This window comes from Silurus meridionalis, chromosome 9 (assembly GCF_014805685.1).
Source record: "Silurus meridionalis isolate SWU-2019-XX chromosome 9, ASM1480568v1, whole genome shotgun sequence".
In the NCBI taxonomy this organism is placed as follows: domain Eukaryota; kingdom Metazoa; phylum Chordata; class Actinopteri; order Siluriformes; family Siluridae; genus Silurus; species Silurus meridionalis.
This window is the reverse complement of record NC_060892.1, coordinates 3,521,490-3,534,158: the sequence shown is the minus strand read 5'-3', so window position 1 is coordinate 3,534,158 and position 12,669 is coordinate 3,521,490. Positions and strand designations below refer to the sequence as shown.

The 12,669-nt window shown below is 37.0% G+C and overlaps 1 protein-coding gene across 1 annotated transcript in view; it reads right to left on the bottom strand.

Moving 5' to 3' along the window:
* Positions 1-5,264: 5,264 nt before the first annotated feature.
* The window catches only part of zfr2 (zinc finger RNA binding protein 2), an 18,237-nt gene continuing 10,832 nt past the window's right edge, over positions 5,265-12,669 (bottom strand). The window contains 8 exon segments of the mRNA XM_046858243.1: positions 5,265-5,698; positions 6,959-7,056; positions 7,165-7,276; positions 7,372-7,467; positions 7,838-7,920; positions 9,081-9,252; positions 10,137-10,305; positions 11,008-11,186. Of these exon segments, the coding sequence (XP_046714199.1) occupies positions 5,534-5,698; positions 6,959-7,056; positions 7,165-7,276; positions 7,372-7,467; positions 7,838-7,920; positions 9,081-9,252; positions 10,137-10,305; positions 11,008-11,186 (1,074 nt within the window). The 3' untranslated portion in view covers positions 5,265-5,533.

The following is a 12,669-nucleotide window of genomic DNA, read 5'->3' as shown; positions in this document are numbered from 1 at the left end:
ACTAGAACACCATATTAAGTGCATACAACTTTCAACACAATGAGACAAACACACTGACAACATCGATAAGGACAGTAAATGTGTGTTAGTACTAATAAGTTGTCTATATGATAATAAATAGTGTACATTTGGTGGTTTAGCATCAGTTATTTGTTCAGTTGTGTGTGTGTGTGTGTGTCAATCCAGTCCCCTTTGTAATGGGGTATTGTGTTGTCAAATGGCTTGTGGGAAGAAACTATTACACACTTTGGACCAGTGGTTGACAAAGTTCACAAAGCATGTACTTGAGTAAAAGTAAAGATATAGTAGGTAAAATATGACTCCAGTAAAAGTGTCAACGTTTACTTCTTCCACAAATCTGCTTAAGTATCCAAGTATTATGATTTATTATGGCTATAATGTCATGTCAAAGGCCACAGGTAGAGAGAGAGGTACAGGTTTTTCCATCATTTATTGCATCATTTTAAATGTTCTGCTTGCTGTTGAACTGATGCTGAACTGTATGCTGGTGCTTAGTAGATACACCAACTGGTAATGGCGGTTCTTGCTTGAATGACGCTCTGGGTAAACCACGCCACGAACCGACGTCTCCTCCACCATTGATTAGTTTCAGCTTTAAAAATCTCTGCTTCAGATACCATCACTGGATGAGTAAGACATATTTACAGAGCAGTCCACAAATCTGGAGACATTTCTGAGAGCTTAATTTCATGTTGATATTTCACCCTAAATGCGTTTATTACACAATTAAATACAAGAACCATTAAACTCCTTGGCTAATTGTAGCCATAAGATACATACAACATCTATATCCTTTATATAGGTAGACTAGCACGTTTCCCCTCTACTTCTTTCCTCTTGTTTTTCTGAAATAGGGGTCCCGAGGGTTTTGATCTTTTTTTTTCATCCATAATATTCATTTGGGTTCTGCGTCTAACTTATGTGACGTCACGACGCCAGGTCTTGCAGTTTAAAAAATGTTATTATACAATTAACTATTTACAGTTAACAGAACAAAAAATAAGTAGATGGCATTAAATAACACTGAGTAAACCAACATACAAATAAATAAATAAGAAGAAAAACAAACAAACAAAAAAAAATAGCAGATCAAATCACAATGTATCATCAAATAACTCTGAGTGTCGAGACAGTAACAGAGAAGATTTGTGGTTTTCTATTCGATTCAACGAGTTGAATAGTGTTTTGTATCTCACAGAGGAAAGGCAATATTTTAGGAAGTGATTTGGAAAATTTACATTTATGAATGTAGAACTTGGGCATTACTATGGATGAAAAAGATAAGTATATTCTTTAATGTGAAATTAAAATAATCATGAATGTTCAAAATGTCATTTTTAAGTTCCTGCCAAAAAGTTTGTACCACACCACAAGGGGGGAAAAAAAAAAAGAGGAATACATTCTTTCTGTTGGTTGCAAAATACACATAGATCCACAATGCCCACGTATTTTGCAATTTTGGATTTAACAGGATACTTGTCAGTTCTCCCACTGGAAACCCTGAAGGCTGAGGTGACATCACCCAACTCTCCTTTCTGAGTGTATGAGTAAGGGAACTTCTCTGGGTGCACACTCCAAGTCCTGACCAGGTTTATTCACCATTACATGATATAATAATTGACGCAACCGTGCAAATGAGCGAAAAACGTACAAACAAAAAAACGATTGACTGAGTGGCAAAATGTAGTTGAGTAAAAAATAAGCTATTTGACTCTGAAATGTAGAAAGTAAAAGTCTCCCCAAACTTGAGTAAAGTACAGATATGTGAAAAAGCTACTTAAGTACAGTAATTACATTTACTTCATTACTGTCCACCACTGGTCTGGACTTAAGGGTCCAATTGCCTCTGTACCTTTTTCAAGATGGCTGGATGATGAAGAGTGTGTGTGGGGTGCCATGATGCTGGTGGCATGTGGTATAAATGTCCACAAAGAAGGGAACAGAGATCCTGGTGATCTTCTTAATGGTCTTCACTATCCACTGTAGGGTCTTGCAATCCAAGCTAGCACACTTCCCAAACCATAATGTGATGCAGCTGCTCAGGGTGCGCTCGATAGACCCTTTGCAAAATGTGGTAAGTAAACAGTTGATATATGATGAAACTATGATAAATAGACATTTGGTTTTACCCAGATGACACTGAGGTTCCCTTATGCCTCTGGTTCCGCTCAAGATTCCTTCCTCACACCATCTCAGGAAGTTTTTTTCTCACCCTCTCGCTCACTCATTAGGATTAACTTATAGGGACTGAATTATTTATTTAAGATGTATTCATAATCTATTTGGACAATGAAGAGTAAGTGTAAGGGGTGTGTGGTAAATGCTCATCCACGATGTCTTGCGTTTTTTTCCCCCGTCATGGAAAGTGTGCTATCTTGGATTGCAAGACCCTACGTCTTGCAATCCATGATAGCACACTTCCCATGACGGGGAAAATGATTCTACTCTACTAAATTGTTCTATTCTCACTGTGAGTGGAGAAACAAAATGATACTTTCAGACAGGTATAGTGCATTATATAATTAAAAATGAATGTCACATGGAAACTATGGCGAGGGAGTACGGTGTCTCTGTTATTCTTTGGGGGGCATTTAGTTTGTATTAGAATTCATTTATTTAGTTTGATTTTGCACTTAACTGTAGACAGAGATGTCTCATTATAATGTTAATACTGTAATCTCTGAGGATCTGTATTCTAATGATTTTTTACTGCTGCATCATCAAGAGCATCCTGACCAACTCCATGGTATGGAGGCTCCACTGTGTGTGAACGCAACACCCTGAAAAGGTTGGTCAAAACCTCCCAATGGATCACTGGCACCCAACTTCCTGCCATTAAGCACCTTTACCACAGCAGATGTCTGTGCAGTGCTCACAACATCATCAAGGACTCTTTACATCCCAGTCACAAACTGTTTAACCTCCTTCAATCAAAATGAAGATAAAGGAACATACGCACCAAAACCAGCAGGTTCAGGGCCAGCTTTTTTTTTTCATCCACCATCACCCTACTGAACTCTACACTACAGTGTAAGAACACTGTATACATTGGTCTCTGGACCTGCCTGATCCATCTTGATGTCCTGATGAAGTTCTTCAATTAGAAACCATTTAATCCTGCTGAGGATACGAGCAGAAATGCTAAAAATAGATACGATTACTGTGGAGAGTGAAACCCAAAAACCATGAAGAAGGTTTGCTACAATGGCTTAGCGCAATTGCCATAAACAGTTTTTCACTCAAGTGTCCATCAGTGAACAGTTGTTAACCTCACCAATGATGAAACTGAAATGAATAGACATTTGGTGTAACCCAGATGACAAGTGTGTCTGGTTCCTCTCAAGGTTCTTTCCTCACACCTTTTGGCTCACTCATTACGAATAACAATATTGGGACCAAATTATTAATTTGAAATGTATATTCATCATTTAATTGTGCCTCATTTATTTGCTTTGGGACATGGTCCATTGTTAAAAGTGAATTACAAATAAAACTGAATTGAATCATCAAAACACCAACCAAGCAAATCTTTTGGAGAACATTGTTAATCACTATTGTACAGATCCAGAACCTGTGACAAGACTCAATAAAGATGTTCTGGTAGCTTGTGGTGGGCCAACACCTTACTGAATAAGGAATAACACTTAACAGACCCTGGAATTATAGGTCTAATTAGTTCCAGTGAAAAGAAACTATAATGTAAGGGCATACAAAAGTTTCGGAAAGGCCCACATATGCGGTCATAGTCAGGTGTTCACATGCACAACATAGACAAAATTACATAATTTTCCAGCCACATTTGGTTCTTCCCCAAACTGTTACCAGCAAGTTTAAGCCACACTATTGACTAAAATGTCTTTGGACGCAGTAGCTTGGAATTTTTCATTCACTTGAACTAGGAGACCCAAACCTGTTCCAGGATGACAATTCCCCAGTGCGCAGTGCCAGTTCAACAAAGATATGGTTTAAATAGGTTGGAGTGAAAGATCTCCTGCTATAGAGGAAAATACTTTCGGGATGAATTGATATTCTGACTGCACCTGACTTTACTAACACCCATGTGGCTAAATGAATCTCCACAAACATTCTCCAACATCTAGTAAAACATCTTCCCGGAAGAGAGGATGCTATGATAACAGCAAATGGGATTCAATAGTGGAATGGGGATGTTCAAAAGGTCTGTCCACAAACATTTGTCCATATAGTTTATGTATATTTAGGTCATATAGTGCTTTAATAGATTAATAAATTGAAGCAGAAATTCATAAACAGCATCTAAAATCCAACCAATAAAATGAACTTCAAAAGTGTCAATTTTGTACAGGTTTAATACGTGTAGCATTGCACAGATGTTCTGAAAGGTTCACAACCTTAACCAAAACATCACCAAAATGTGACTAATATTCTGCAACTCTACAAAACACAAATTCAGAATTAATTATTGTTATTATAATGATAATAATAATAATAATAACAATAATAAGCCCATTGTATTGCATATCTTATTACAGTAGGAAACAACTACCAACATCCTCACCATCCTGTTCCACACACTTCAATTGTACTTTATTTCAGTCCTCTTTTAAGCTACCTTGATTTCAGTCACAAAGGAAAACATCCTGCAGCACAACCCATTTCTGTTGCAAAATTTCATTCAATTTGGTCATTTTGTTCCTCTATATTACGCTTCTGTGACACTTGCGATCCTTTGGTCAGAATGGAAAAGATATACAACATTTGTGTGCAAGAAAATAGAAATTACTTGGATTTTAAACCTAATAAATTGGTACTAAGTGGTACCTCAATGGTTAAGGCTCTGGGTTACTGATTGGAAAGTCAGGGGTCAATAAGGTCACTATCAAGCTGCAACTGTTGGCCTTTGAACAAGGCCATTAATTCTCTCATAAGGATATGTGAGAGACAGCATTTCACTCTGCTGTATAATGTGTTATGTATATTTGATGTATATGTGACGGGTAAAAGCCTCTTTTCTCTTAAACAGTTGGCACAGTTTTTTAAAACACAGCCTACGTTTTTCGGTATAGTTCACAAGATGATGCACTTCTTTTCGGAGCAAAATTAAACATTAATTTTAATAAGCTGATGGTGTGAATAAACTTCAATACTATGTGATTGTGATTATTAATGATTATATAAACTTTACTTTCAATATTCATACGTAATAAAACAACAGAAGATGAAACAATCCTAAATTTTAAAAGCGGTTTTTAAAGGGGGCCAAGTTTTCTTTTTAAAAACATTTTTTTAATGCTTTTATTGGAAAAATTCAAGTCTATTTATGTTTTCAGACTTTAAATTGCTAATAACGTCTCTGCTGTTCTTTAAATGACATACAGTGACTTGCTATGACATACTAATTTCAGTACAGCCATAATAAAACAAGAAAAGAGGAAGCATCACTTCTCTGTTTTTGCCTTCGATTTTAAAGAAAGACGTCCCCACCATGAAAACAGAATATACTATAAATTACGCATGATTTTTGTGGAACTTCTTAGGCATCCGGGTAATCTTTTTTGTCCTTCTTGCCCTCCCCTTCCCCCACATCTGCTTTGTCACCCTGCCTCTTGCGGTTGCATATGCTTGTCTTGCACACCGGGAGTGAGTCCATCCCTAAGAGCTTGTGGATGTGACGAAAAGCCAGCAGTCGCAGGGCGTGCTGTAAGACAAGAGCCGACATCGGTCTTAAGGTTACATACCAAATGACAAAATAGGAGAAGATGAATCATTCGTTTTGGATTACTTACACCTACACTGGTGTAAAACGTTTGCATGACACACTGCAGGAAGCTGGCAGATGAAGCAATAGGTATATGAGGAATACGATATATGGACGTGGACCTAAATTTTCTAGCCGGTTACCACAACAATGAAAACACGCAATTGGATGTCTTTGGACGTGGTACTATTACATTTTACCTTCACTTGAACTAGGAGAGCCAAACCTGTTCCAGCATATCACAATTAAAACAAAGAATTAAGAATAAGATCCAACCTGGTTACATCAATGTGAATCATGTATAACTGGTGCTTATTACAGCGCATGGAAAAAAGTTTGTGCACATTCAGCCACAATGGATGTGTTAGTAAAGTCAGGTACTGATGTAGGCGAGTTGCGTAGGCCTGGGGTGCAGTCAGCATTCACATTTATACCAAAAGTGTTCAGTAGGGAGGGTCAGACCACTATAGCAGGAGATCTTTCACTCCAACCCATGTGAAGCATATATTAATTGGAGCTGGCTTTGTGCACAGGGGCACTGACATGCTGGAACAGGTTTAAATATCCAAGTTCAACTGAACTGAAAATTTACTTTTGCTCACATAATGTATTTCAGAACACGAATGACTTAAAGTAGAGATAAACTCTGTAAAATATTATTCCAGTGAAAGTAAAAGTGTCCTTTTAAACATTCACTTGAGTAAAAGTATAAAAGTATTTACCTTCAAATGTACTTAATTATCCAAAGTATGATACACTGATCTATTAATAGAATGATATTAATGATTCAAACACTGATTGATTTCTATTACAATTATCATGAGCCCGAAACCTTCTTTTCAACTACTTAAAAAAAATTAAATCACGGGTGTTGTGGCGAGTTCGAGTCAGGAGTTTTTTCATTATTTATTTCTCTCTAAATGTTCTTCGTGCTGTTGAACTGATGCTAAACTGTATGTTGGTGATCAGTAGATACACCAAATGCCAATCAAAACAAGTTTAAAACAGAGAATGCGCTCCACCCTGATTGGTGGATTGCTGCGTGTTTGACCGGTTAAGTTTTTATTCACTCAAATTAAAGGGAACGTCTGATTTCGCAAAAATGTGGTAAAACTTAAGATTCTTGATTTTGAACTGTACTTAAGTACAGTAACAAATTACATTTACTTTATTACTGTCCACCAGTGTATTTCTGAATACCTGAGCACTTGCTGTTACATCCTCTCTGGCTTGCTTGGTCATGGTCTTGAGTGCATCTGTTTGTACTTTTTCACATGGGTCAATCAAGCCTGGACCATCTCACAGAAGAAGAAATACACACTTTTTGTTAACATCTATATGAACCAAGAAAATGTGTTCAATTGGGACTGTAACAAGCATTAATCTGGCAATATAAATCCATACACCTTGCAGCAGGATTCCACTAGCAACACACTCCAGAACTCTGCGCAAGGCTTTTCCTGGACTTAGAGGAGTCAATGCACTGCTGATGGCTTTCTCAATCAGCAACTCCATGGCCTTCAACACAAAACACAACAATGAAACATTTTTCGTGCAGCAAATATGAAAGATTACTTATTAGAATTTAGGTGGGCTAAATGCCAGACTCTTACCCAGTCGGGCATCTTGCCCCAGGTTGGCATGCGCCGACAGAGGTCTCTGAGTACACGGATGATGATCACACAGGACTGGAGACCATTTGCCCGAGCCTGCAGACAAAATGTACTGAGACTCCAAACATTGAAAATTAAATACATCTCAAATATAGAAGATAAAATTATTACTTGGACAGGACAAGGACATCATTTCTTTGAGTATGAATATACATCAGTTGATTGGTATGCATCATTTAAATAAATATACAGTGCTTGTTTGGATCTTTATTTATGTAGCGATTGTGGTGTCTGACTAGAAAATATATTTAATGCATCTTTAATGTAACGTATCTTCTTTGACAAGCCCGTTTAAAAGTCCTCTATATTTGAAAATGATGCACTATAAACTTAACCTGTGCTAAACTTTGATATGGTTTCAGCAGGAAACAAACAAAAAAAAAAAAAGAATGTGCACCTCATTTACCTGAAACCATTTAGTATGGCGAAGAGCAGTCAAGTACTCAAGGCACTTTGTCCTGTTTAGAACATCCGCATGATCTTCAGGTACTACAAACAGACAAACAGGACTTACATGACTTAAACAAACAGGACTTAAACTCTCCTGCTTAAATGTTGTAATAGTGTAATAGATGTAATATTTATTTAAGATGTAACAAATGAGAAAAAAACAATACAGCGTCTGTGGTATCCAGTGACAGAAAAAGACTTTGGCGGAAGCACCAGAAATACATCCTATTGAAATACATTACATAAAAATTCGTCCTCAGTGACACAAAAAAATAGGGGAGATTGTGAACACGACTCAATAGATTACATTTCGTGACTATATCATGAAATGCAGTGAGACTGGGCTGGCTATAAATATAGTTCCATTTTTCATTCATATACATAAAACTGGAGAAGCCAAAAAACTCAAATCTTTTATAGCATGTTTACATACTGGTATATACTGTACCTCATTCAGGATATTTTTCTAAAGAATATTACCATGAATGAGGTATAAAATATATCAATATACATTTGCCTATGAGACAAATAAATGATATAAATAAATTAATAAACAAATAACTAACTTTTGAAATGGTAAATCATGACCAGGTTAAAAAAAATCATTATTGCACATATAGTGTAATTATGTGTAAACATGGTAAATGAAATTCAATAATAATTAAATTAATAAAGTTGGTGTCCACAAACACCATGTTCCATTTTTGGGAAATTTGGTAATAGCGCGTTTCTATCTCCTTCTATTTAATTCTTTCCCGAAAAGCTCCAAGGAAATGAAGCAAGGAAGCACAATTAAATTTAATGACACATTTATTTGAGATGAATGGAACACCCCCATTTCCATACTCAATGCCGGACGTATTGCCCTTTGCTTGTAAATATTTAAAGAAGTCCTCCTCCCATACCCTGAGTAACACACCACCTTCTGTGACTGACTCACAGTGCTTGTAATGCACAGCACGTCAACGAGATGTTGACACATGCAACATAATAGAAAGGTCAGAGATCCAGCTTTAGATCAGAGCCAAATTAATAACAGACTGGCCAATTCACTGACAAAAAAGATTGAAATGGTCATAGTGAAAAATAAGCTGGAATATAAATAAGATGAGTCAGATTTATTATTAATTATCTTGAATTTAGTTCTTTCTCTTTTTAATGAAAAGGAGACATACATTTGGAGGCATGGGGTCTCTAACCTTTCTCAGGCAGATTGTCACCTGCCTTTTCAGGTGCTGGCTCAGGCTCCTCACGCATCACTGGTGAAGTAAGACAGACGGTCACCTGCATTTTTGGTTCCTTGCTGGAAATAATGATGATGCTTGCTTCCTCAGGCTGAGCCTGCACCACATACTGGTCTTCAGAAAAGTTCTGCCGGTTGAAAGGACACGCTTTATTACTCACTACAGAGGAGACAACGGGGCAAGAGATGGAACATCCCAATAATATCCTGAATAATATCAGTAGCCCTTTGAGGAAAAAAAGTCTGAAAAACATAATATGAGAAATTTTGAAATCTGGAAATTATTTTTGTGCGCTTTGGGATTGATGTATCTATTGTAAATAATCCGGGCTCACTCTGTAGGGTTTAGGTGTCAGAACCAGGCAATAAAGATCAGTTAAAAGTATTTCAAACTTATATTTCTCGCCATCTTCACATTTGGATGCAGCCTTGAATGAACTAAGAGTGCAGAGTAAAGACTTAAATACCAACAGTAAAGCGACTCTTACACCCAGAACATAATCATCGTGTTTCCAGCCACACTTTGTGTCATTAGACAACTGAAACCATTTTTCATCAGGAAGTACGTGCAAGAACAGTATGGTGTCAGTGACTGATTCATGAAATTCTCAAGAAAGCAGAAGAAACAAAACCCAATTTATACCCTTTCTTTCATAAATGGAAATTTGTAAAAATTTCTGCTCACAAACTTGTCAGTCACAGTTATTAAATTTAGACGTGTGCCTCCTGCTGTGCATAATCGAAATTTCCTAAAACAACCTAAACAAGCAGGCACTTTAACCATAAAATATGACTACATAGAAGAACAGTTTACTACCACCTCAAAGTTGATCCTTTTATAAAGAGCATATGACCTGAGGTGATTTATTACTCCTATATCAAAGTATAATATTTGACATTGCACGTTGTGGTCTCTGCACCAACACTCTGCCAAAATGATCAAAAAATCTGTCTTATTTTGTGTGAATTTGTCTAGCGGTTAAAATTTCACAGAAACTGTCTGTTTACTTACCCTCAGTTGTTTGGGAAGCAGTTGAGTGATGCTGTTTAACAAGGACATGGTGGGTTTCTTGGCAGATAGAAGGATGAGCTGAATGTTTCTGTCCCCATGCAACAGAAGGCCTTTGGCTAGGATTCCTGCCCGCATTACCCCCTTCAGCACTCGGCCCTGAGGATGCAACCTGCCACATCGCCAGAGACACACACAAACGCTGCAGTTATTCCAGACTAACAAGTTACAAACCAATTAAATAAAAGATATTAATTATATCCATTAACAGGGATCTTGTACTAAACAGTATCAAGTGTCTATTCATGATATTAATAGAACAAATACTTCAGTATCCATTTGGCTTCAATGTACACCTGGGATGTGTGTCTCCATAACTGAGGCCGAGGTGTTTCGCATCTTGATGCATACCCAAGGAAATTACCATTTAAAAGATACATATGATGCAGTGCGATCCAATTTTGATTCACCACAATGCAATTCATTGCAATTCGATGCAATGGAAAAAATATGATGCTATGCAGTTTTACATGATACAGATAGTTCACTTTTATTTCTATAGTTCAGACATACAGCAAATCATGGCCCTTTCACAAACACGCCTTTGTTGTGCAAAAAAAAAAAAAAAAGCCTAAATAAAACCAGACGTTCTTTTCCTGTTCTGTCTCTAGGAAGATGCAGCTCTGCCGCTGCCATGTCAATCCATATTTTATGTGACTATATAATCCAGCTTCCAAAAGTATTTTATCTACACACAGACCTTTGTAAATATGACCTCTAATTCATGTCAGATTTCTCAGATCAGAGTTTGAACTGCACATTTCATTTTAGTAGATGTCTCAATACTCCAAACAGACATAGTTGACAGACTTACTTTCTATCCCCAGATTCTCTGCCACTTGGTTCCTCCAGCAAATCAGACACCAGTTTGAGAGCTTGCTCAGAATGCGACACGATACGCTGCACAGCTTCCAGCTCCTGATCTGCCGGGTAGATGCTGGCGTGTTTTGCCATGATGTGGTGGTCATCTGGGGAATCTGGCCTACGAACAGGCTGCAGTGACAGGAAACAAAATGGAGTCCAGACTACTGTAAAGTATAATTGAAATCTAGTTTCAATAGTCGTGCTTGTCACCTGTGCCTAATCCTAATTTGGATTTTGATCCTAACAAGGTCTTAATAATTGGTCGTATCTTTCCCAATTGGTCTGGAACTAAGAACCAGTGATATAAGCTCACATCCTATTGCTGTAGTTATTTTATTACCATAAAATCCTCTCTACTGTACTGGAATGGCAATCATTTGGGCTTTAGCTCAAAAGATAATTGTGAGATAATAATCAGATTTACAGCATTCATTTCCTGTTCTCTACATGTGCAGATAAGTTATAACAAACTTGTAACATAGCAAGGTTTGGTAGCAGACCACCCAATTATTTTGGTAAACAAAAGTTTAAGAATAAACAACAAATTAAAGCAAACTGAATTAAATACCAATTAATATTTGGTTGTGCATCCAGTGCTTGCAATAACAGCATCAAGCCGAAGACCCACAAACATCACCAATCTTTTGCAATGTTCTTCTCTGATGCATATACAATTGTTGTTTGTTTTGTGGGGTTCCTCTAATCAGTCTCTTTTTCATTAGGTGAAATGGCGCTCAAGATCTAGTAATTGACTGGGCCAGTCTTAAATAACTTTTTTTTCTACATTTTCCCCTATTTTTTTTTTTTTTGAGTAATCACGCCTGCCACGAGGAAGTTCATATTGATGCCATTGACTTGTTTTGGGTTTTCTTGCTTTACAACTCTTACAAACGATTTTGCCATCGATTGCTGTTGGAGTTATTTTTATTTTTGGTTTTCCTGGAACTTTATGGTTTCTTTATTTTCTGAATTGTTGTGCTGGCCATGTATATGTGCAATGGCTCTGGTTTATTATGTCTTTTCCAAGCTTAAATGGCTTGTTTTGCTTACTGGCAGAACTCTACTCTACATATCGGTATTCTTTTTACCAACAAATTAGGTCACCAAAGGTGAAATCCAATGTACAACTCAACAGTGAACATTCAGAGTTTTTTATGATTTAAACAGTTAATCTAATAGGGCAAACCTGGGCAAGAAGAAACACCCAATGTCCTTCACATGTAAGCAAGAATGACTTACAATGATTTTATGTATACAGCTGTTGAGGAGTGCCAGCATGGTGGTGCATAGAACTGAACTCATTTAATCATGTTTTGTTTAGAAGTCCAACACCTCAACCACTCAGCTACCACTTCCCTTCACACAAATGCTGCCTTCAAATTCACTAGTGAGTCATATGTTCCAATGTTTGAGTTCCTGAGTGGGGTTTAATTAAAAAAGGTACCATATTCTAAATTGGTGAACATATCTAGATTATTGATCACACATTTAAAAATCAGAAAAATCTAAAAATCTGGTTTACTGATTCATATTCGTATTGTCATGTTAAACCCGAATACCTTCAGTGTATAGCACAAACAAGAGAATTTACTTCCAGAAGACACTGTACCCG